The sequence below is a fragment of the Leptonychotes weddellii genome, chromosome 1, assembly GCF_054177405.1.
Source record: "Leptonychotes weddellii isolate Sample4059 chromosome 1, ASM5417740v2, whole genome shotgun sequence".
Taxonomy (NCBI): domain Eukaryota; kingdom Metazoa; phylum Chordata; class Mammalia; order Carnivora; family Phocidae; genus Leptonychotes; species Leptonychotes weddellii.
In genome coordinates, this window is record NC_138369.1 from 13,765,938 (window position 1) to 13,787,246 (window position 21,309).

The 21,309-nt window shown below is 45.9% G+C and overlaps 2 protein-coding genes across 19 annotated transcripts in view; one reads left to right on the top strand and one right to left on the bottom strand.

Moving 5' to 3' along the window:
• Positions 1-11,863, bottom strand: part of KIF9 (kinesin family member 9) — a 54,419-nt gene extending 42,556 nt beyond the window's left edge. For 7 of the 18 annotated variants that reach the window (XM_081801099.1, XM_081801092.1, XM_081801109.1 and 4 more), the window contains exons 1-6: positions 11,176-11,859; positions 8,631-10,640; positions 6,472-6,569; positions 4,870-5,035; positions 2,812-2,918; positions 577-801 (exon numbers count right to left, since the gene is read on the bottom strand). In XM_081801099.1, the coding sequence (XP_081657225.1) occupies positions 577-801; positions 2,812-2,918; positions 4,870-5,035; positions 6,472-6,569; positions 8,631-8,835 (801 nt within the window). In that variant the 5' untranslated portion in view covers positions 8,836-10,640; positions 11,176-11,859. Of the gene's footprint in view, positions 1-576; positions 802-2,811; positions 2,919-3,134; positions 3,486-4,869; positions 5,036-6,471; positions 6,570-8,630; positions 10,641-11,175 lie in introns of those variants that run through there. The other 11 variants (XR_014139579.1, XM_081801185.1, XM_081801191.1 and 8 more) reach the window with 9 other exon arrangements.
• A 117-nt stretch (positions 11,864-11,980) lies between these two features.
• The window catches only part of KLHL18 (kelch like family member 18), a 29,065-nt gene continuing 19,736 nt past the window's right edge, over positions 11,981-21,309 (top strand). The window contains exon 1 of the mRNA XM_081805571.1: positions 11,981-12,181. Within this exon, the coding sequence (XP_081661697.1) occupies positions 12,053-12,181 (129 nt within the window). The 5' untranslated portion in view covers positions 11,981-12,052. The remainder of the gene's footprint in view (positions 12,182-21,309) is intronic.

Here is a 21,309-nt window from a genome sequence, read left to right on the forward strand (position 1 = left end):
TTTTTTTTTTTAAAGATTTTATTTATTTATTTGAGAGAGAGAATGAGAGAGAGAGAGCACATGAGACGGGGGAGGGTCAGAGGGAGAAGCAGACTCCCTGCCGAGCAGGGAGCCCGATGCGGGACTCGATCCCGGGACTCCAGGATCATGACCTGAGCCGAAGGCAGTCGCTTAACCAACTGAGCCACCCAGGCGCCCAATCCTTATTTTTTTCTATACTACAAATGCCCATGATTTCATGTTCACTGGGAAAAAAAAGGACAATTTCAACTATGTTAAGAAAAAATTGCATGGGAAAAAAAGACTGGAAATTAGCCAAAACATACATTACTGTTGCTGTATGTAGGAAACAGACGAGTGAATTCTTTTTTTGTTCCTGTATTTTTTCTTTACTATCTGAACTTGCTAATGAGCATATATAAATATTCATTCTGATTATCAAAGTAAGTAAAAAAAACTAAGGAGGGAGGGAGGAAAAGAAAAAAGGGAAGAAAGGAAGGGAAGGAAGGAAGGAGGGAGGTAGGGTAGAAGGAGAGAAGGAAGGAAGGAAAGGTCCCTTAGGCTTGGTCATCTCACCTCAAAAAGGAGACTGAAGGCATCCTCCTCCTGACCTGTAAGGTGGACTGACAAGCCCTTAACGAAGACCCCTTGAGGGTTTTCCACAATGGTCAATGGTGTGACTGATGGTCCGACATAGGGCAGAGTGGACAGGAGATCAAAGAGACTCTCGTTGTAGATTTCCAGGTAGGAAACACGCACAGCGATGGCATGTGTGGGGCGTTCTTCGATCATCCTAAAAACCTAGATGAGGGATTGGACGTAGTCACGAAGAGAAAACTCCAATGACCAGCCAGTGTTAGGAGGGTTCTGACCTCAGCAGGGAATATCAAGAAGTACAATAAAAAAATATTTGTCCTGGGGCGCCTGGGTGGCTCAGATGGTTAAGCGTCTGCCTTCAGCTCAGGCCATGATCCCAGAGTCCTGGGATCAAGCCCCACATCGGGCTCCTGGCTCAGCGGGGAGCCTGCTTCTCCCTCTCCCTCTGCTTCTCCCCCTGCTCATGCTCTCTCTCTCTCTGTATCTCTGTGTCTCAAATGAATAAATAAAATCTTTAAAAAAAAATATTTGTCCTAAAAGAATTTACAGTCTAGCTGGCATGATGGTCATCATCATCAACAATCACTATTATTAGTCCATTGAGTGATAATTATTACCATGTAGTTTTTTGAGGCCTGACTTAACAGATTGAACAGCCCCATGACATGATGAATGGAAAAGACTCTGGAGTGAAGATCCCTTATTTTATGGGGTCTCACGATATAGATGCCTCTTTCACATCAATTATTTAATTCCATTCTCACAACTCCCCTGTGATTGAAGCAAGGCAGGGGTAATGCCCACCTGTGGAAAGCTCCATGCAATGAGAAGTATTTGTCTATGATCACTCAGTTACAGAGAGAAGCCAAGCCCAAACTCAGCCTTCCCAGCTCCTAATACCCTCCCTGGTACTTAAGGGCAGGTGACTTTGGACTGGTCTTTTCCCCTCTCTTGACCTTAACTTTCTTAATTGTCAAATGGGCTGTGGGGATTGGGCTGGATGATCCCTGAGGTCCCCACCCTGCTCTAACAGTCTAGGTGGGTGCTGTCCAACATGGGGGACACTAGCCAAAGGAGGCTGCTGAGCACTTGAAACGTGGCTGACGCAAATATGAGGGGCAGAATTTAAAAAAATTTTTTTAATTGTAATTAATTTGAATTTAAATTTCAAAGCAGTCCTAAGTTCAGTTACTGGTAAACTTTTCAGTATGTTTGGAACAACTTGGGTTTATAAATCTACTTTTTCAACCGTAAATTTTATGAAATCTCAATACAGATCAAGTATTCCTGATGAGTAGTTAGTGTCTAAATTTTGAAATGGCCCGTAAGTGTAAAATACACACTGCAAAGACTTGGTGTGAGAAAAATAATGTAAAATATCTCAAGAATTTTCATACTGACTACATGTGGACATTACATTTTGCATATACTGACATAAAATATATCATTAAAATCAACTTCGCCTGTTTTACTTTTCAACCTGTGGTTACTAGAAAACTCAAAATTGCATGTGTGGCTTCCATTTTATTTCTACTGGGCAGTGCTGGACTCCACTACCGAAGTCGAAGATGCTGAGATCCTGAAGCTTTGACAGTGGGGCGTGAAGGAGATTGCTTCACCAGTTAGAGCATGGGTGGTTTATACACTAGAGGGTCCTCTCCATTCCTTATAGGACAGGGCTATAAAACCTCAAGATGCTTTTGGGGTAAAGCCCTTTATCTCCTACCTCCCAACAGAGGGTCCTCACAGAACTCCGAGGAAGGCCCCTCTGTCCTATCTTCAGTCAGAGTTCCAGACCCGCCCAGGGCTGACTCAGTCCTGAACACTCATGTTGTGCCTGCTTTTTCCCTTTGCTCTTTCTGGGGCTGTGGTGGTGGAAGAAGCCAGAGCAGGCCAGTGAGGAAGCTCTCTGAGAGTCCATATCCCCCTCATTAAAGCAAGGAAGGAACATAATGATTAGGACCTCCAAATCCTCAATTACAGGATCACAGACCAGCACAGCAGCAAGAAGCCAGTTGGCACGTCCTCACAAATGAAACTGGCTCTGCACGGGCTTGGGTCAGACTCTGAAACCCGAACTCCCGGTTTCCTGAGGCCTCTGCACCCCCACCCCCTCAACATATATCCTGTGTCCGGTAGCAGGCCTGGGGTCAGCAGCAGCTGTGGTAAGGGGGGGGACCCATGAGACACCCCGCCTGTGGGCCCACTCTCTACCTGCTGTAGGGCACGAGGAAGGATCCCCCGGTGCTTGTAATTCTCAGTTGCCCCTGTCATGGTGTATGTCTTGCCGGCTCCTGTCTGCCCGTAACACATGATGGTACCTGCAAATATTTGGAAACACGTCTTGGTGATGTCCAGGAAAAGAGCTCCGAGGATAGCTCTCTTATCCCCCAGCATGCCTGGTGCCAATCTGGATCCTGGTGTGGAGGTGGCCATCAGGAGCAGCCGTGGACATGAGGAATTCCTGCCACGGGGCCGGGGGGGGGGGTGGTGGGAATGGGCAGGCAGGGAAACAGGGACATAAATGGTCTAAACACAGACCTCTGCTCTAAATCTGGCCCATGTAGTGCTCTATTGATCCCTGTGCCAAGAGAAGATCTCACCCTCGGGCTTCTGAGCAGAGCAGGGAATATCAGGGAACAGAGAAACTAGGAATTTTCCTAGACAGGTGAAGACAGGTGAAGGAGGGAGACAGGAACACTGAACTCCAGCCCTTCTTTTTTTAAAGATTTTATTTTATTTGTCAGAGAGAGAGCAGGAACACAAGCAGGGGGGAGGGGCAGAGGGAGAAGCAGACTCCCTGCTGAGCAAGGAGCCCATCCCAGGACCCTGGGATCATGACCTGAGCTGAAGGCAGATGCTTAACCGAATGAGCCACCCAGGTGCCCCTGAAATGAAAAATTAAGACATTCAGAATCCAGCACCACTGGCTGAACAGTCCTTTAGCAAAGCCATGAACTGCCAGAGTCTCAGGCGTAGGCCTCCCTGGAACTGGCCAGGCAGGAGGCAAGAAGAGCTCTCAAAATCCCCAGGAAGAAATGGGCGTGGAAAGGGCATTTCCTGTTAATGGTGAGAATTCTCTGTAGACTGCAAGTTCCCACAGGATCAAACAGGGCTGCTAGTTGGTCCCATGCCACTTTCAGAAACACCGCCATGACAGGTCCTGATCTAGTCCCACTGCCCTCTCCAGGACGACTTCGTTTGCACCTGTCACGTCTATGAGGTTTACCATCACCACCAGGCTCTTGAGCTCCGGATCGCATCTGCCCTTCCTCCTGGCTGGGCCAGCCTGAGCCATACCCATCCCAAACGCTGCTTCAGGGCAACGCCACACCAATGCTCTAGTTCCTGGGATTGGTAGGTTTTACACACGGGGCTCTAACTCAGCATGTGAGCCGAGGTCAGAAACAGTATCTACTAACACAAGTGTGCAGGAAGGAGTCACGGCGGCTGGCCCTCAGGGCCCATTTGTGATTCCACAGCACCCAGGGCCCAAGACTCTTAACCTCCCAGGCCTTCTTAGTTCCTTGTCTTCTACCTCTTCAAGGCCACATCCCCTCAGGGTCAATGAGGACCACGCCTATGTATCACAAGCAGGATACATTACAATGTGTGGGTGTCAATACTAAACAGACTTTTAAACAGAAGACCTAAAACTTGCAGACAGGGAGCATTCTAGTCACATGGGCGAAGTTTACAAAAACGGTGATAGATTCTCTCTACAGATTTTTAAATCTTAAGATTTTCAAGCAATCTTAGACTGAACTAGTTTGTAAAACTTTCCCAGTAAAGCTGCTTTTAATTTGTTAAGACAATCAAACTCCACTCCCTTTTTTCAAGCTATACGTAAATAACCCTATACTACAATAGGAAGGGTAGAATGATTTTGCTGGTAGAATGAACGGAAGTAGCTCCTAGCAGGTGGCCAAGACAAAAGTATTTGGACTCAGTCAAATTCATAAGGACATTATCTTCCAAGCTAGTATCTGAGAGATGTGAAACAGGATAATAGTTCATCCCCAGGACCTAGAGCCACAGCCATTGAATCTTCCTATGAAGGTAGGATCCCAGAACTTTGGATCAAGTCATGCCCACAATATCACCAAGCAAATAATCGGTTTTCCACCATAAGAATATGGAGATAGACAAATTAGCAAACAGAAGTTAGCAGGAGAGGTTATCTTTTCTTTCATTCACCATAAATTGCAACTCTTCCTCCAGGAAGTGTTCTGTGGGTTCTTAGGTAAAACAACTGACAATTAACTAAATTACCATTGTATCCATCGAGGGCTTGAGCAACCACATCCTTTGCAACTGTCTCATAAACTAAGTCCTGGGAGGCATTGTGGAGAACTCCATCCAGCTTGAAAGACCAGTCTGTCTGCTTGTTATTGACAACTCCTCTCTGAAGATCTTTTTTTAAGTGAATATCAATGCTCTAGGAAGAGAGAGAGTTAGTGGTTAGGAAACTGGTATGAAAAACTCACTGCTAGCTGAGGCCTGACCTGGAGAAAATAGAGGAAGTGAACTTTAGGAAAAACAGGGACTCCCACCAATGGGCCAATATTCCAATGAATTCTTTGGGATGGGAGAAGGAAGCTCCTGCAGGGAGGCCACACAACCCTTCAGGTGGAAGGATCAGGAGACTGGAGCACTTACTAGTTTCAGGACTTGTCACCCTAGGTTACAGGGTGCTGTTTGTCTTGGTTCCCCCATCTATGATATGGGGTCAAGCACATTTATCATGTTTCTATTAAACAAGCTTTAGACACATTCACTAAGCACAGGAAGGCCTTGGATTAGGCCAGAGAGAGAGAACAGTGGGCTTCGTGACAGAGGCCTGGGCTTGAGCCACATCTCTTACATGCTATGGGCCATTCTGAGTAATGATGAAGAGCCACAGAGAAGGCTCTTCTTGACTTCTCATAGTTCCTCACTGGTATTACAGCAAATCAAGGGTACCTACCCACTTGTAATCAGCATATTTTTAGATGCACAGATTTCTAAAAAAAAAAGTTAGATTTTTAGATCCCTCCACAGCAAAACACTATGGCAGCAGCTGGGTTAGGAACCCGTTGCATTAGGTCAATGGTAGATTCCAATCTTCATTATGGGGACTTCTGATGTAAAGAGCCTCTTACTGGAATTTTATCCTGGCTGCCCTAATCCAGGAACCAAGACACAGCCACATGCAGAAGAAGTAAGATCAAGAGAGGCTTGGTGCATTCACACATTAAACGCACTGCGCTTCTATGTTCGTTGAAACCATGCCCAGTGTGAGCTTTTTTCTGACTGCCAAGACTTGCAAAGCTTGGGGAGTTTGCTCTTGAATTCTTCCCTTAAAGAACGTCTCAGTGCTGCCCACAGTGGATTCACAGTTGTTTGCTGAATGAAAACACAGGACTCTCTCAACCTGTCCCAAGCCTGTCATGGGCTTCAGAAAGACTGTGAGGACAGTGGTAAAGGCATGGGGATGGATAAACCTTTCCAGTTCTCTCGATAAGAGTTTTTCCCATTGGCTTGGTAAGTTTAACAGTTATCAACTTAAGACATTCTACCTGGACCCCTGGGGAGATTATGTAACAGATCTGATCACCAGAAAGTTTTATGAGTGTGGACAAACGTCAGCTTTTCTATATCCGATACGAGGATGAAGGTTAAATGTATTAACCAAAAATTAAATATGGGAGTTTCGAGAGTTTCCTCATCGAAAGCGATTCAGGGGGAGGGGTTTGGACTTGTTGGACTCTGGAGTCCATCTGAACTTTCGTCAATTCTATTTTGGTCCTTAAAGGCTATTTAGAAACAGGGTCACGCTGTAGCGAGTGGGGACAGAGAGGACCGGGCCGGTGAGGGCAAGCACGTTGCACTTACTTTATTGTCATCTCCGTATTTGATCATTTCGTGAGCAAAATCATCGGTGGGTTTGACGCGGACAAATGCATGAACTTTTTTTCTAGTGCCCATTCTAGCTAAAAAGAAGAAAATAGTGCAGCTTTCAGTAGTCGTCATCAGATGACAATTAGTGGGGAGGTGTCATTCATGAAGATCAGAACAGCGTGACACAGAGTCTGTGTTTTCCTATTCCACTGAGAGCCAGTCTTCCTTTTTACCCCCTAGCATGTCAGGGCTTTACCCACAGGACACAGCTCAACAAGTCCAGGGGCTGACTCATCGTTTTCCACCAATGGCCCCCTAAGAGACAGATACAAGGCAAAAAGAATGCTCCCTTGAGGGGCCTAATCTTAGATATGTTTCCTAAAAATGTTCTGTAACGGAGTCCACTTATGCTTTGCCTCATTCATTATATTTCCCTCTAAAATACTTAGGAAATGCATTGAAACTAATTTTCTTTTCTTCACTAACATACATTACTTCAGATGCAGCACCTCCTCCTCTACCTCCATTTGACAGACCAGAAAAATGATTCCCTAGAAGTATATTTAATCTAGCCCATAATCAAATGTTCTTTCTTCTCTGGCAGTCCACTGAGAGAAAAAGTAGACAGTCCTCGACCTCCTCTTCCTCTCTCAAACCTAACTATATTTTCTTTCAGGTAGACACACTTAAGTTTGTATTTCCTTATATATACTATCATGAATAATTACCATGTGTAACGAAATGTTAAAATAAACGTTTGGGGTAGCTAAAAAAAAAAAAACACCACCATCACCAACAAACAAACTCAAGCAAATTCAAGATGCTAGCTAGCAGAGATGCTACCAAAGGGACTGTTGCATTGAGGGGAGAGTTAATTAATCTCTTAGATCCTAACTGAAGTATTTTATAAAAAAAAAAAATCAAGGGCACCTGGGTGGCTCAGTTGGTTAAGGGTCCAACTCTTGGTTTCAGCTCAGGTCATGATCTCAGGGTTGTGAGATCGAGCCCCACAACTGGCTCCACCCTCGGCGAGGAGTTTGTTTGGAATTCTTTCCCTCTCCCTCTGCTCCTCCCCCCACTCGCATGCTCTCTCTCTCTCCCAAATAAATAAAATCTTTAAATTTTTTTTTAAAAATTGAATTACACAACCAAATGATAACTAATAAATCTCCTATTTCATTGGAAATCAGTCTCATTGGCGAAATCACACGAGGCCCTCTCCTGAGAATGACTATGTAAAAATATTTAATACTAATTAGACAGAAAATTTGGGTTCCAGCATTGACATAGAGAAGCAAAGAGGGTTTTTAAGCAGAAGGAATGATTGTGCTATTTTTTTTTTTTTAAGATTTTATTTATTTATTTGACAGAGAAAGACACAGCGAGAGAGGGAACACAAACGGGGAGTGGGAGAGGGAGAAGCAGACTCCCCGCCGAGCAGGGAGTCCGATGCGGAACTCGATCCCGGGACTCCAGGATCATGACCCAAGCCGAAGGCAGTCGCTTAACCAACTGAGCCACCCAGGTGCCCGATTGTGCTATTTTTATTGCTTTGATGGGAACTTAAAACTTAGCTCTTCAGGTGCCTCTTATATACTGATGACAAAGGATTAAATATTGAGAAAAAATGTCAAGAGCTCTAAGAAAAGCTAAGGAAAAATCAATCTCTAATCATCATCAATTACATTAAACCTAGTTAAGTAATACTAGAAAACAAGATGAAAGTCTATGAAAATATATTAAACTTCATTGTTCGAAACTATTAGGGAAATTAACATGATACAATTTTAAGTTGTTCAAAGAGGAAACATTTCTAACTTTACATATAAGTTTTCCTAATATTGATCTAATATTTTTTCTTTCCTTCTTTTTCAAATAATGGGAACAATATCAACAAGTAGGCTATGGTCGTGTACTCCTAACACTGGGCTCTCACATTTCGATAATTTCACTTATATGGAACTATGCATATAAAGAATGTTAAAAACTCATTTATAGAGTTCATGCTCCAAATGTACAAAACACACTTGGAATAGAGACAAGGCCCAAGGGTCTGGATGTGTGCTGCATGGTATGCTTCTCTTCTCACCTCCCTCTCAGGGTTAAACCATTTCAATAAGAAACGAGGCATTTGCCACTAAAATAACCTGTACCTTCATGGGGGAGGAAAGAGGAGTTGAAGCCAAAGAAATCCCCTGGGTATTTCTGAAAAACAAAACAAACAAACAAACAAACAAACAAACCACAAAAAAACAACCAGCAAAGGAATTTGTTCAATTTATGAGGAGTTAGGGAAACATGAAGACACATAGGGAACTGATTCAATTTCATATTCAAATTGGCAAATAGCAACAGCATGGTGGTTAAGGAAAAAATAGCTTGCTTGAGCTATTGCGAAGAACTCTAACAAATAAGCTGATACGAGGCTTAATATTTTTTAAAAACTAATTGTTAAGACCTTTAAAGAAAAAGTCATGCATGACAGGGATTTCTTCTCTGAATTACACGAGCTGAAGGCAGACGCTTAACGACTGAGCCACCCAGGCGCCCCTAATTATTTCACTTTTTTTTTAAAGACTTTCATTTATTTATTTGAGAGAGAGCACTGAGGGAGAGTGGGAGGGAGAAGCAGACTCCCCACCCAGCAGAGAGCCTGATGTGGGGCTTGATCCCAGGACCCCAAGATCCTGACCTGAACCGAAGGCAGACGCCCAACCGAATCACCCAGGTGCCCCTAATTATTTCACTTTTTTAAAAAAGCACATTAAATAAAGAATATTAACCTTTTACATGTATTATCTAAGGTTCATTGAATGTTACCTGATAAAAAAGATTACAGATTTTGAAAATATTAATGTCCCTCTACATTTCTAAATACAACTTGCAATGATTTCCTATTACAATTATATTAACTGTCATCAATGGCATTAAGTATTGCTACAGAAGCAAAATAAATAGATAGGCCCTGCCCTTCGTTTACAATTTCAATGATGTCGACAAATGGAACTCTAACCCGTTACAAGGCCTTCAGATGTCAAATCAAATAAGCAAACATGTCACTCTCATATTTGCCTACTGTAGACCTGTGTCCACTTGCTACATTCCTCAAGTAATTATTTCATGGAAGTCTTTTCCCAACCCCTAGGGGACAATTCAGACCTTTTAATTTTTAGAAAATGTATCTGAAAGGTGATCAGGGGTAATGGCTTATCCAATTTCGGTCCTAAAATTTTTGTCTGCAAAATTGAGCTCGAGAGATACAAAGCCACAGATGGCTCTAACATGGATCCCAAATTGAGGAAACTGAAGAGAAAAATCTCAACTTCACGTTCACTTTGATCTAGGCTATTGGGGAGTGGAGAGTGGAGGAAGGTGTGTTTTGACACAAGCAAACTTACCCTCAACCTCTAAAGCTCTGGGAACCATTGCTCACACCAGTCTGAGGGCCCAGCCTCCTGCCCTGGGTGCCCTCTGAATGGAACCAGCCAGGTGGCAGGTGCTCAGGCCTCCCTCCTGGAAGCCCCACCCACCCAGCACAAGAACAGCATAGGAAAGCCCAAGCATGCCCTCCCCTCAGACTGGGGCCTGCAACTTGCCAACATGCACATGCGCCTGCAGTCCCCCGATCTTCCCAAGGCCCGCCCCATACTCACATCCATGGCTCCAAGTATGCCAGGACCTATACCCACCTAAGGCAAGCCTTCTCTATTTTTTTTTTTATTTAAGATTTTATTTTTTTAAGTAATCTCTACACCCAACATGGGGCTTGAACTCCCAACCCCGAGATCGAGTCGCATGCTCTAAGGACTGAGCCAGGCAGGCCCCCCGCAAGCCTTCTCTCTTAACTCCTCCTGTAAGGCACTATTCAGCAGGCACTCAACACCCAGATATTTAGAGAGACCCCATGCCATCTTGCACTTACTGAAATAATGCTTGTTACCATTCTTACGCTGCATCATTTGAGTGGGTTTCTGCTCCCAAATTAAATTACAAGTTGCTTGAGGGATTGAACTGTGCTTTATCTCTTTTGAATCCCCCCTCAGTGTCCAGAACAGTGCCCAGCACAGAGCAGGAACTCAAGAAATGGTGGTTGGTAGTGATGGTCATGGCTGGAAGTCAGAGGACAGCTGAATCTCCACATGTGGGTCCATCTTCCGTCACTACTGAGAGAGTCCCAAGGGGCATATGTCACTCCCCTCCCACACCACCTCCAATCCCTCAGCCCACAGCCCTTCCAGGAGGACACCTAGTTTCCAGGCACCAGTTGCAAGAAGCCATATTCAGCCCCTCATCATGCCCTCTTTTTTAGCAGTGTTTTTTCCCGCGTCACTACTATGTGGGGAATGCTCCTTTCTCATGGGCACCACCCTTAGATAGTTCTGGTGTAAATAAGTGAACCTCTGAGTGGTCACCAGGAGACCTCTCTGAAAGGCACGTGGTTTCCTTATTTATTTTAAGGGTGGAAATGAAAAGAACTGCTATCAAGCACCCCTGAAGGCTGGATAAAAGGAGAGGGAGCGTCTGCTGGGACGAGTCCCTAGCTTCCAGCGCTCCTGCCCAGACCAAGCGTTCTCATACGGAACCCTCATAGTTATCAGAGCGGCGGCAGCATATGAACCCCAAAACAACAGGGTCCAAACGCACGAGGCCTCGATTCCAGGCAGAACTGGCTTTCTCCCTTTTCCTCACCCAACATACCGGACCCCTTTGTGGATTGTGGGAGGCAGTTGGCCTTGGGACCATTCCTGTCCCTCTCTGGAGCGGTTTCCTCATCTGTAAAGCGAGCGGGTCGACCTGGCGATCCTGAAGCCCCCTCCAGTTCGAAAACTGTCCAGACCTCTGGTTCCCCACTTCGGGCCCTCTCAACCTAGGCAGCGACGCAGAGCCCTCGTGCGGCCAGGGAACGTTAGATTCGAAGACCCTAAGTCGCAGCCAGCCGGAAAGGGTCCCCACGATGCCGCGCCCTCTCCTCGGCTCGGGTTTCACAGATCAGCGAGCTAAGCCGGGGGACTCCCGGGTGGAGCGGTGTTCGGATCCTAGTCGCTGCCCGCCCCTCTCGAGCCTTGCTTCTCCTCACCCGGGCGAAGCGTGGCCCCTGTTCACCGCCCCGGAGGCAGTGGCCCTCCCGCCGCCTTCCGCTGCCTGTGCAGCGACTGCAAGCCCGCACTCGCCGCTGCAGAACTGTGTACATAGCCGCCATGGCAACGGGCCGTTTCCGCAGATCCCGGAAGTATCGGGGTAGTGGCGGAAATGAAGTCCGCGGCCTGGGTCGAGAAACGATTAAGGCCAGGGCCGAATCGGGAAGACGGGAGATGGGGCCGGTTAATCTAGAAAGACTGCGGCAGCTGCACGCGCGAAAGCACGGTCGGGACGGCGAAGGAACGAAGGCTAGGCTCGCACCAGGAAACGGGGCAGCGGGGCTTCCGGCGCAGAGCAGCCTGAGACTACGGCAGCCGCGCAGGCCCGTCTGCTTCCAGCCCCGCGCTCCGGGCGGCGGACCGCGCGGGCCCTCGCCCCGCCCTGTTTAATATCGAGCCGGCCGGCCAGGCCTGCGCAGTCGCGGTGGCCGGGGAAGATGGTGGAGGACGGCGCGGAGGAGCTGGAGGACCTGGTGCACTTCTCCGTGTCCGAGTTGCCTAGTCGCGGCTACGGCGTCATGGAGGAGATCCGGCGGCAAGGCAAGCTGTGCGACGTGACGCTCAAGGTACCGAGGGCTGGGCAGCGTGGGACTGAGGGATAAGGAACCGAGTGGGGAGGAAAGAGGGGCGGGGGGTAGGGGAAGAGAGGTCTAGCGGGCAGAGCGGCGGGGCAAGGGGGTTGGAGGGAGACCGAGTAGGGGAGAGAGAGTTGTGGAGTGGGAGAGGGGAGTTGGGGCTGAGTGGGGAGACGGACAGGGACAGCTTCTCAGCCCTTAGAAGGACAGGCTGAGAGGAGCGCGGCTGAGGCCCTCGGGGTGGGAGACATTGGGGTGCCCGCCTCCCTTTTCTGTCACACAGACGGGAGAAAATGGACTTGCAACCCCTCTGGAGAGGAGGGGGCGGTGGCCGCCTCTACATTCTGATGGGCACCAGTGAAGCACCCTCTCTTGTCACCGTAGACATTTCTTTGTGCCCCTCGAAGTTAGCTGTGCCGTCGTAAGGCGCAGGCTTCTTCTTAGGAGTCATTGCTTGCCCTTGATTGTTAGATTACTACCTTGTTTCTTAAGAGCTTTTAAAATCGGATCTGGATATCTTTTGAGGTGGGCATTTACTCTGCCCCCCACTGGAAGGTGCACCACCACCACCTCCACAAAGGTCTCGGAGGATGGATTGGGTCTTCGTGGGGAGGAGAGGGATTCCTTAACCACCTGTTCCCTACTGGCATCCTGGGCCCAAGAGCCAGGCTTCCTCCCGTGCATTGCATCCGTTCCTGCTGGAGAGGCATACTGTGCTGCTCCTTGGCCTAAATCCTGAGCCCTCTGGAGCCCTCCACGTGGGAAGGTGCTGCTGTGAATTGTGTTCCCTGTTGGGCTTTGGCTGGAAGGCTCTCAGCATCTGTGGAGGACCACATGAAATATATATACACATGCAGAGATCTTTTCGCCCTGCTTGTTTTCTACAGAATTAGGGAAACTTTTCTTCTTCCCATATTTGAGTCAGACCTCTGGAGACAGGAGAGTAGAATGCTTAAGTGTGTGGAGATGGAAGGATTTGGATTAAAATCCTAGTGATAACCTTGGGCAAGTTTCTTAATCTCTCTAAGCTTCAGGTTTCCAAATTTAAAAACGGGGATGATTTCTAATTCTCAGTATTAGTGTGAGGATTCAGTGAGAAAATTTGTAGTATTCTTTGCATGATGCCCGGCTTAAGTTTTTCATCCTCCGAAGGAGGTTGGTTTTCTAGGAGAGGAGTGAGGTGGCCTGAGAGGAAAAGGGTCTTCAGCGGGGAACCAAGGGGTTTGAGAAAAATGAGCTGGACTAAAGGAGGCAGAGGAAGTAGATATAAATGAGAGATTTTTGTCCATGGTGATAACATGGTAGAAGATGTCGCGGCTGCTAGAGGTTTGTAAGCAGAAGAATGATCTGGTTGTGGCAGTAACACTTGGAGTGAGTAGAGACTGGTGAAAAGCAGTAATAGGGGAGAATTTGGGGGTTAAGATTTAGGCTGTAAGGGTGAGCCAGGGAAAGCTTGTGAGACAGAGAAGCAAAAAGGGTATGATAGAGGGGGATGGTTACAGATATTTCCTACATAGATTGAAGCAGTGTGTTTTGCCTATGCATTTAATGCAAATACAGAATATAACAACCCTTTAGCATAACAATGCTTGTATGATTTTTTTTTCCATTACACTGCTTTTTGTTCATTCAAAGGGACAAGAAAATTATCAGAGGTAGTTCCAACTGAGAGTGTCTGTCTAAATTGCTGTGTTTTAAGCATCTGGGACATAAGGACTGGTATAAAGGGACAGGTAGAGCTGGACAGGACCTAGAGAGCGTTTGCTTCATTGGTTTTCTAACTCTTCTGTACAGCCTGAGGAGTAGCTCACGGCAGTGTGATGGTGGGGGCCAGGGAGAGGCCAAACAAACCAGGCTGTCCTTCATTTCACCCCCCTTCACTAGAGCTGCTCTGTGAAATCTGTTTTGGTCTCTCTCTCTCTCTTTCTCTCAGGATAGAGTCTTTCCTGAAACTTCTGATGTTTCCGGACTGTCTTCCAAATAAATAGGTACTGAAAAGTCAGTTGGAAGCTCTTTGGTGTGGGATGGATTTATTGACTAGTGGGCTAGGGCAGTGCTTCTCAATCTTTACCAAGTATTAGAATCACCTGGTGGCCTGTTCACACACTGGTTGATGGACCTCACTCCAGAATTTTTTATTCAGTACGTCTGGCATGGGCCTGAGAATTTACATTTCTGACAAATTCCCCAGTAATGCTACTCCTGGCCTGGGGCCACATTCTGAGAGCCAAAACTGTAGGGTGATGGACCTGCCCTTTTCAATGCGGTATATTCAGAGTCCATGGACCTTCATTCAGGCTTCTGCCTGAGTGGAATAAGATTGGTTGTTATCATTCTAGGAACCTTATGATGGGAGGGGACTGGGGGCTCTTGCTTCTGTATGCAGACTTTCATTTAATCCCCTGAATGGTGCCACTTCCTTGTCTTCAGTGGTTGGTTCCCTGGTTGCCCAAGTCTAGAGTCTCTAGTTCATCCTGTCCAGATGATAAACCTCCAGTCTTCTGCTGGGGTACTGACCAGTACTGCCTGACTTCAGCCTCCCTTACGCTCACACCTTCAGAGGAAACCTGAGTCTCCAACAGTTGAGGTTTGGAAGGGCCTCTGAAGTGGCTTGTCATGTGCAGCACTCAGTGTTCTCCATCGAAGTCCGTCACTACTCATCTTCCAAAGTTTGGTGATATTTTTGATCTGCTCTCTTTGTTTCTGCTTCTTTTTCCTTGGGAGCTTTGCTGTTCCTTAATTGTCAGTCTGAGAGGTGGTATAGCATAGACTCAAGCCAGACTGCCTGGGTTGGAATCCTGGTTCTGCCACTTATTAGCTGTGGAAACTTGGAGTTTGGTTAAATGCTTAAGAGTTCCTTAAACACTGGGGACTCAGTTCCTTCATCTGTAAGATGGGCATCATCACCTCCCTAATAAGAATGTTAGGGATTCCATTAGTTAATGCACTTAAAACAATCATGTAGTAAATGCTCAGTCGCAGCAGATATTTATGAATAATGACATTTTTATGAATAATAACGATGGGGTTTCTAGAGAGAGGAGAAATAAATGGGTATGTCCAACCTGCCATTTTAAATTTGTTTTAGCTTCTGATGAATTCTGGGTGATTTTATCTAAACATAATGTTCATTGTCTTAAAAGAGTTTGCAGACCACTGCTCTGCTTCAGTAACCTGCATTTTACAGATGAGAACCCAAGCCCAGAGGAAGGGACTCGTTCAAAGTCACAGATGGAGCTGGGTGGGGCTAGGACTAGAGACTGGACTCCTGGTCTCTGTTCTCCTGCTCAAATGTTCTTTCGTGCTCTCCTGTGGCCTCTTCTATCACTGGGAGTGACGGAACTGATTCCAGCTGCTACCGTGTGAATTAATTTATTTCAGGTCAGTTGTACTCATCCTTAACAACAGATCATCTTTTCTGTCTTCCCGAGCTTTAGGGAGTGTGTGAAAGTTAGCGTTAGCAGGTATGACGCATTCTCGAAATTCACTGCCAACTCTTAAACCTTACTTAATTTTGTTTTTGGAAATATTTGAAATTTAAATTCCTTGGGCACCTGTTGGATAATTAAGAAGAGGCAGAACAGAAAGGGTAATAATACTGGATTTTAAAAATCACATTCTATGTCTATGTTGACTTGAACCTTTTTTTAAAAACTGAAAATGAACCCTCTCCCCAGAAAAATGCACATACTTAACATACATGCAAAATTTTGTGTTCAGTCTTAAGAGCAATTCCTAAGGCCTGTCTCTGGTTCATGGGTTATGAATCCAGCTGAGTATCTTTTTCCTATCAGAAAAAGCCCATGGTCCGTCTACATGACAAATCATTTTATCTTAAAGGTTAGGAGGATAGCAGTGCAAGACTTCTTGGCAACCTATAGCATCAGGCTTGGTCTGGGCAGAGAGGTTTGCATCCCTTGTGGTTCTCATCCCCTCTTCTCATCAGCCGGTTTCCTCTCCTTTCCTCTGAGCTACCAGTTGCCCAGTGCTCAGGCCGCATCTATCAGGTTCACGGGGTCCAGCGAGTTAGGCAGACTCCCCAGATTCAATAAGTGTTCACCACAGTTTGTTATTTATAAGATCTAGACCCACCACTTTAACATTTTTCTATTCTCCCCTCACCTCACATTCTCCTTTTTCTTTATTTGTGAGAGAAGAATGGGGTCACCAAACCTGAATATTATTCACTGACCCAAAAGCTTAGCAGAGGAGCTTCCTACTCTCTCTCTCTCTCTGTTATGCAAACACTAATGAACTTCATCGATTTGCTGGCATCGGCCTTCTAGCATTTTCCCAAGGCCCCTGCTAAGATTTTGAACCCAGATCTGAGAATTTATCCTCCAGAAGGAAATGTCTTTTCCATGGGTAAAAGGCACAGTATTAGAATATTTCCTTATGACCCACTAAATCCGGGTACACAATCCTCATTGAAACTGGCTTCAAGAGCCACACATTTGAGTCTAGAATCTTGCCTCATTTGCTCTCACACTGATTTGGTGACGAAAGAGTGTGTGGAAAAGGATATCAGGAAGTGAAGTAAGGACTTGCTGGTGCATGCCATTTTTATGTTCTGTGTGGTGTAGTGAGTTACACAGGTATAATTATAGAGCTGGGAGACTCCTGTGAAAAGGAGCCATAGAGGTCCTCTATCAAAGCCATTCATTTTAAAGATTAAAAAACCCTGAGGCTTAGAGATATTAAGGGATTGCCCAAGGCACAAAACTATATTATCTGGGATCCAGCATAGCTGTTTGTTGGTGGAAGGAATGCTTTTGCATCCTCTGTCCGATTACTCACCTGCCCTGCTGATGTTATGAAGCAGAGCAGGGAACACAAGCCATCTGCAGTGTCATTTTCGAGCATAGAGGACAGCGATGTGTATGTCCAGATGCAACACCATTGCTCTATTTCAGGAGAGAAGAAAGATGCAGACTTTATTGGCTAGTCTTTTGCACAATTGAATTCTGGACTCTCTTGATTTTGAAATGGCACCGCATTGGAAAACTTGTGTTTCTGAATAGTGTTCATTCCCTGGTGTTTTCTACTGACTCTTCCCAGGCGTTTGTGTTCATTTCCAGCCTTGCGTCTTTTTAGTGAACAGTTAGAACCGAGAAGAAGAATGTGCTCCTTGACAGGAGCACTTAGGATATGAATTCATATTCATCGAAAAGTCAGTTTTGCTCTTTCTTTCTCAAGTTATGTTGTGGGTCATGCTGTTACATTCGGACACCAATCAGAGGATGAGAGAGCTTGCTGCTGCCTGATGTGTGGGTAGGGAAAGGGAGTTGGAGGCATCCTGGAAAATCAGTTGCCACCCAGGCAGCATTCATGGGGTTCACCCTGAGGCTTCTGCGTGAATATAAGAAGCCTGTATTCGGGGATATTTCTCACGGCAGGCAGTTCCTTTATTGTTTTGTACATGAGACTCCATTGTTTGCCCCTTGGCCACACCTGGTTCAACTTAGAGGCTGGTTGATGGAAAATGAGATCACGTTTTTCTAAAGGTGTGTTCCTAGCCCCTTCTACATTGCAAGCCTGGCATCTCCTGCCCTACTTTTGATTTGTCGAGTGTCGGCATTCCTGTTGCCTCTTTGGTACAGAGCCAGCCAGTTTCCCCACAGTTTAGGAAGGCCTCTTCCACGTGAACAGCTGACCACATCAGCACTCGTTTCCAGCTGGGGAGAAGAGAATGAACCAAGATGTGTGAACCAGGAGTTGGCAGGCATTTTCCGTAAAGAGCCAGATAGCAAACACTGTAGGATTTGTGGGTCGTACAGTTTCAGTTGTAACTGCTCAGCTCGGATGTTGTGGCACCAGAGCAGCCGTACGTAACACATACCTGAATCGGTCTGGCTTTGTCCCATTAAAACTTGATCCACAAAAACAGGTGTAGGCCAAACCCGTTGGCTCTGGCTGGCGGACTCCTGTTGTATAGTGATACGGCCTCTGTCAAGTTTAAGGCTTTTGAAGTAGGTCACACTTGCTTTATGGCCCCAGCATACGCTTCTGTCGTTCCAGCACAGTATCTAGCAGTTGGAAGCATCTCTCGTTAAAGAGTACAGATGAACCAGAAGTGAAGAACTGTCTTTTTCCAGCTCACTGCAGGTGATCATGGGACTATCCTGGTTGGTGACTGTGAATAACTGACATAGGAGAAGTTACTGCTAAATTTTGCATCTCGTCTTTAGAAGTCTTGTAGCTCTGCTGGAGCTTGAAGCAGACTGTTTCCAAAGCATTAACTAAAGACACCATGCTCCCTTTCTGTCTCAGTTGAAGCTGAGGATGCTTAGCTGCTTGCAGAATGGCAGGCCAGAGGAGACCGTGTTGGCTCCTGTGTTCCAGTGGACCTGACCGGCTGTGTTCAGGGCCGTGAAGGTAAGGGCCAGAGTTGGGGCTTCTGGCAGGCAAAGTAGAGAGTTCACATATGGCCCAGTATGTCTGGGCAGAGTATGCTGCATACCTGATCAGAATACAAAAATGCTTTTCAAAAAATGAGCTCAAGAATAGGAATTTTATCTATTCACAGCAGAATTACTCACCATAGCCAAAAGATAGAAGTAACCCAAGCTGTACCAACTATGGACAGTTGACTGGATAAACAAAATGTACTCCCATTTTGTTGAAATGCATACATTGGAATATTATGCAGCCTTAAACATGAAATTCGGGGTGCCTCGCTGGCTCAGTCAGTAGAGGGGCACCGGCCTTGATCTCAGGATCATGAGTTCGAACCGCATGTTGGGTGTGGAGCCCACTTGATTGAAAAAAAAATGAAAGAAATTCTGACATCTGCTACAACGTGGATGAACCTTAAAGACTTCATGCTGAGTGAAATAAGCCAGTCATAAAGGGACAGACACTCTATGAGTCCACTTAAAGAAAGTAACCAGAGTACACAAAGAAAGTAGAATGGTGGTTGCTCAGGGACTGGGAGGAGGAGGGAATAGAGAGTTAGTGTTTAATGGGGACAGAGTTTTAGTTTGTGAAGATGAAAAAGTTCTGGAGACAGATGGTGGGGATGGTTGCGCAACAGTGTGAATGTACTTGATGCCACTGAACTATATGCTGGAAAATGGGTAAAATGGTAAATTTATGTTATGTATATGTTACCACAATTTTTTAAAGAGCTAATCTCAAGATGGGCAAGTGAGATTGCTTATAGTGCTCTGATTGCAGAGACCCTAAAAACAGAAGCTGGTTCTGTGTCCAAACCCACTGATGAAAAACATGGGATACTAAGGAGTAATTGTCCCTGTTCTCTCGCTTTTGTAGTGCGCTGCCTCAGCTCTTGAGAGCCAGATGTCATCAGCTCAGCCCTGTAGCCACACTTCCAATGGTCACTTAAAAGGAATCGATTTCTAAGAGATACATATTTAAGTGATGCACACATGTCGTAAGCTTATTTTTCCTGTGCTGATTTGTAAAGTCTAAGTGTCCCATAACCTTGACAGAGCTATCCTGAGGACCAGCAAAACACTGCTGACATGTCTTCCAAGCAAAGGTTTGTTGGCATACTCTATAAATTACAAATGGCTTTCAAATCTATGTTTGTTTTGCTTATTTTGCTCCTAAATACTAGACCTGCATTTCATTTGTCCTGTTGATCCTCATGCTAATTTATGTCTCAGATGAAGGCTCTTTCCCTCCTAAGCCATGGCTGCTTTTTTTCACTTTGTGTATGGATGGCACACCATCCATGTAGTCAGGATTGAAACTCTGGAATCGGCTTTGGCTCGTCCTGTCTCTTTTCTGTGTGTTTTGTGGCATTAATCACAATGACAATGACATAATTATTTAGAGTATCATAACTCCATGAGAGCAGGGGCTGTGACTGAATTATTCATTGACATGTCTATATAACAGGCCCTTAGTAAACCACTGTTCTAATTCAGATCCTCTTCATCTTTTCCCTAACCCAGAATTTCTTAAGTAGCGTATTGAGAGAATTCTTACAGACACTTTAGGGGATGGTCCTCGTGCAGCTACCAGACTGTTTTTCCCCAGGCTCTGGTCCGATCCTGTAGTTCTCCGGCTCTGAATGGCTTCCCATTTCATTGTCATTCCCCAGGGTACTCAGCAGATAGGTCAGCACCTTCCATGTGCCAAGCACTGTTCCACGTGCTGGGCACACGACTGTGAGCAGGATAGGCAACGCCTCTGAGCGTGAGCTTCCGTTGTGGTGGGGGATAGAGTGGCAGACAATAAACAAATACAGATAAAATGTCCAGTGATGATTAGTGCCATGAAGAAAAATAAAGCAGGTTAAGGAGACTTAGAGTGTTATTTTTGTTAGAGGGACCAGAACCAGCCTCTCTGAGTAGAGATCTGAATGAAATGAGGGAACGACCCATGAGCATATCTGAGGGAAAGTGTTATAGGTAGAGGGAATAGTGAGCACAGAACCCTGAGGCAGGAGCATACTTGGTGTTTTGGGAAGCATCAGGCAGCTGGTGTGATAGGAGCCAAGTGACCTGGGAGAAAAGTGGAAGGACATGAGGTTGAAGAGGTAGACCCCCAGGCCCAGCACAGTTCCTTGTGTGGCTCAGTGAATACTTGTTGAATTGAATAAGTGAATGAACGAATGAAGCTAGACAGTCATTACTCATTTATTTGTTTATGAGTGAAAAATCAGCAGGTGCTTGAGGCATAACATAAGAAAGGTAGGGTGCATTTTCCAGTGTTCGTGAAGAGAACACAGAATTTCTTTTTTTTTTTTTTGAGATTTTATTTATTTATTTGACAGAGAGAGAGAGAGCGAGAGCAGGAACACAAGCAAGGGGAGTGGGAGAGGGAGAAGCAGGCTTCCCGCCGAGCAGGGAGCCCAGTGTGGGACTCGATCCCAGGACCCTGGGATCATGACCTGAGCCGAAGGCAGACGCTTAACGACTGAGCCACCCAGGCGCCCGAGAACACAGAATTTCACCTGGACTTTTCACAGGAGACATGGTGCTAATGGCCAGAGCTAGAGAGACCAGTTCTGGCTTGTTCTTGAAGTCACTTCTGTTTGCACCACAGAGAAAATCAGAGGTGAGAGACTTGCCAGGCGGGCAGGAAATAGACCAGGGCTGCTCAACTCTTGGTTGTTTAAAAGGTGCTCCTACTCATGTTTGGGATAGCTT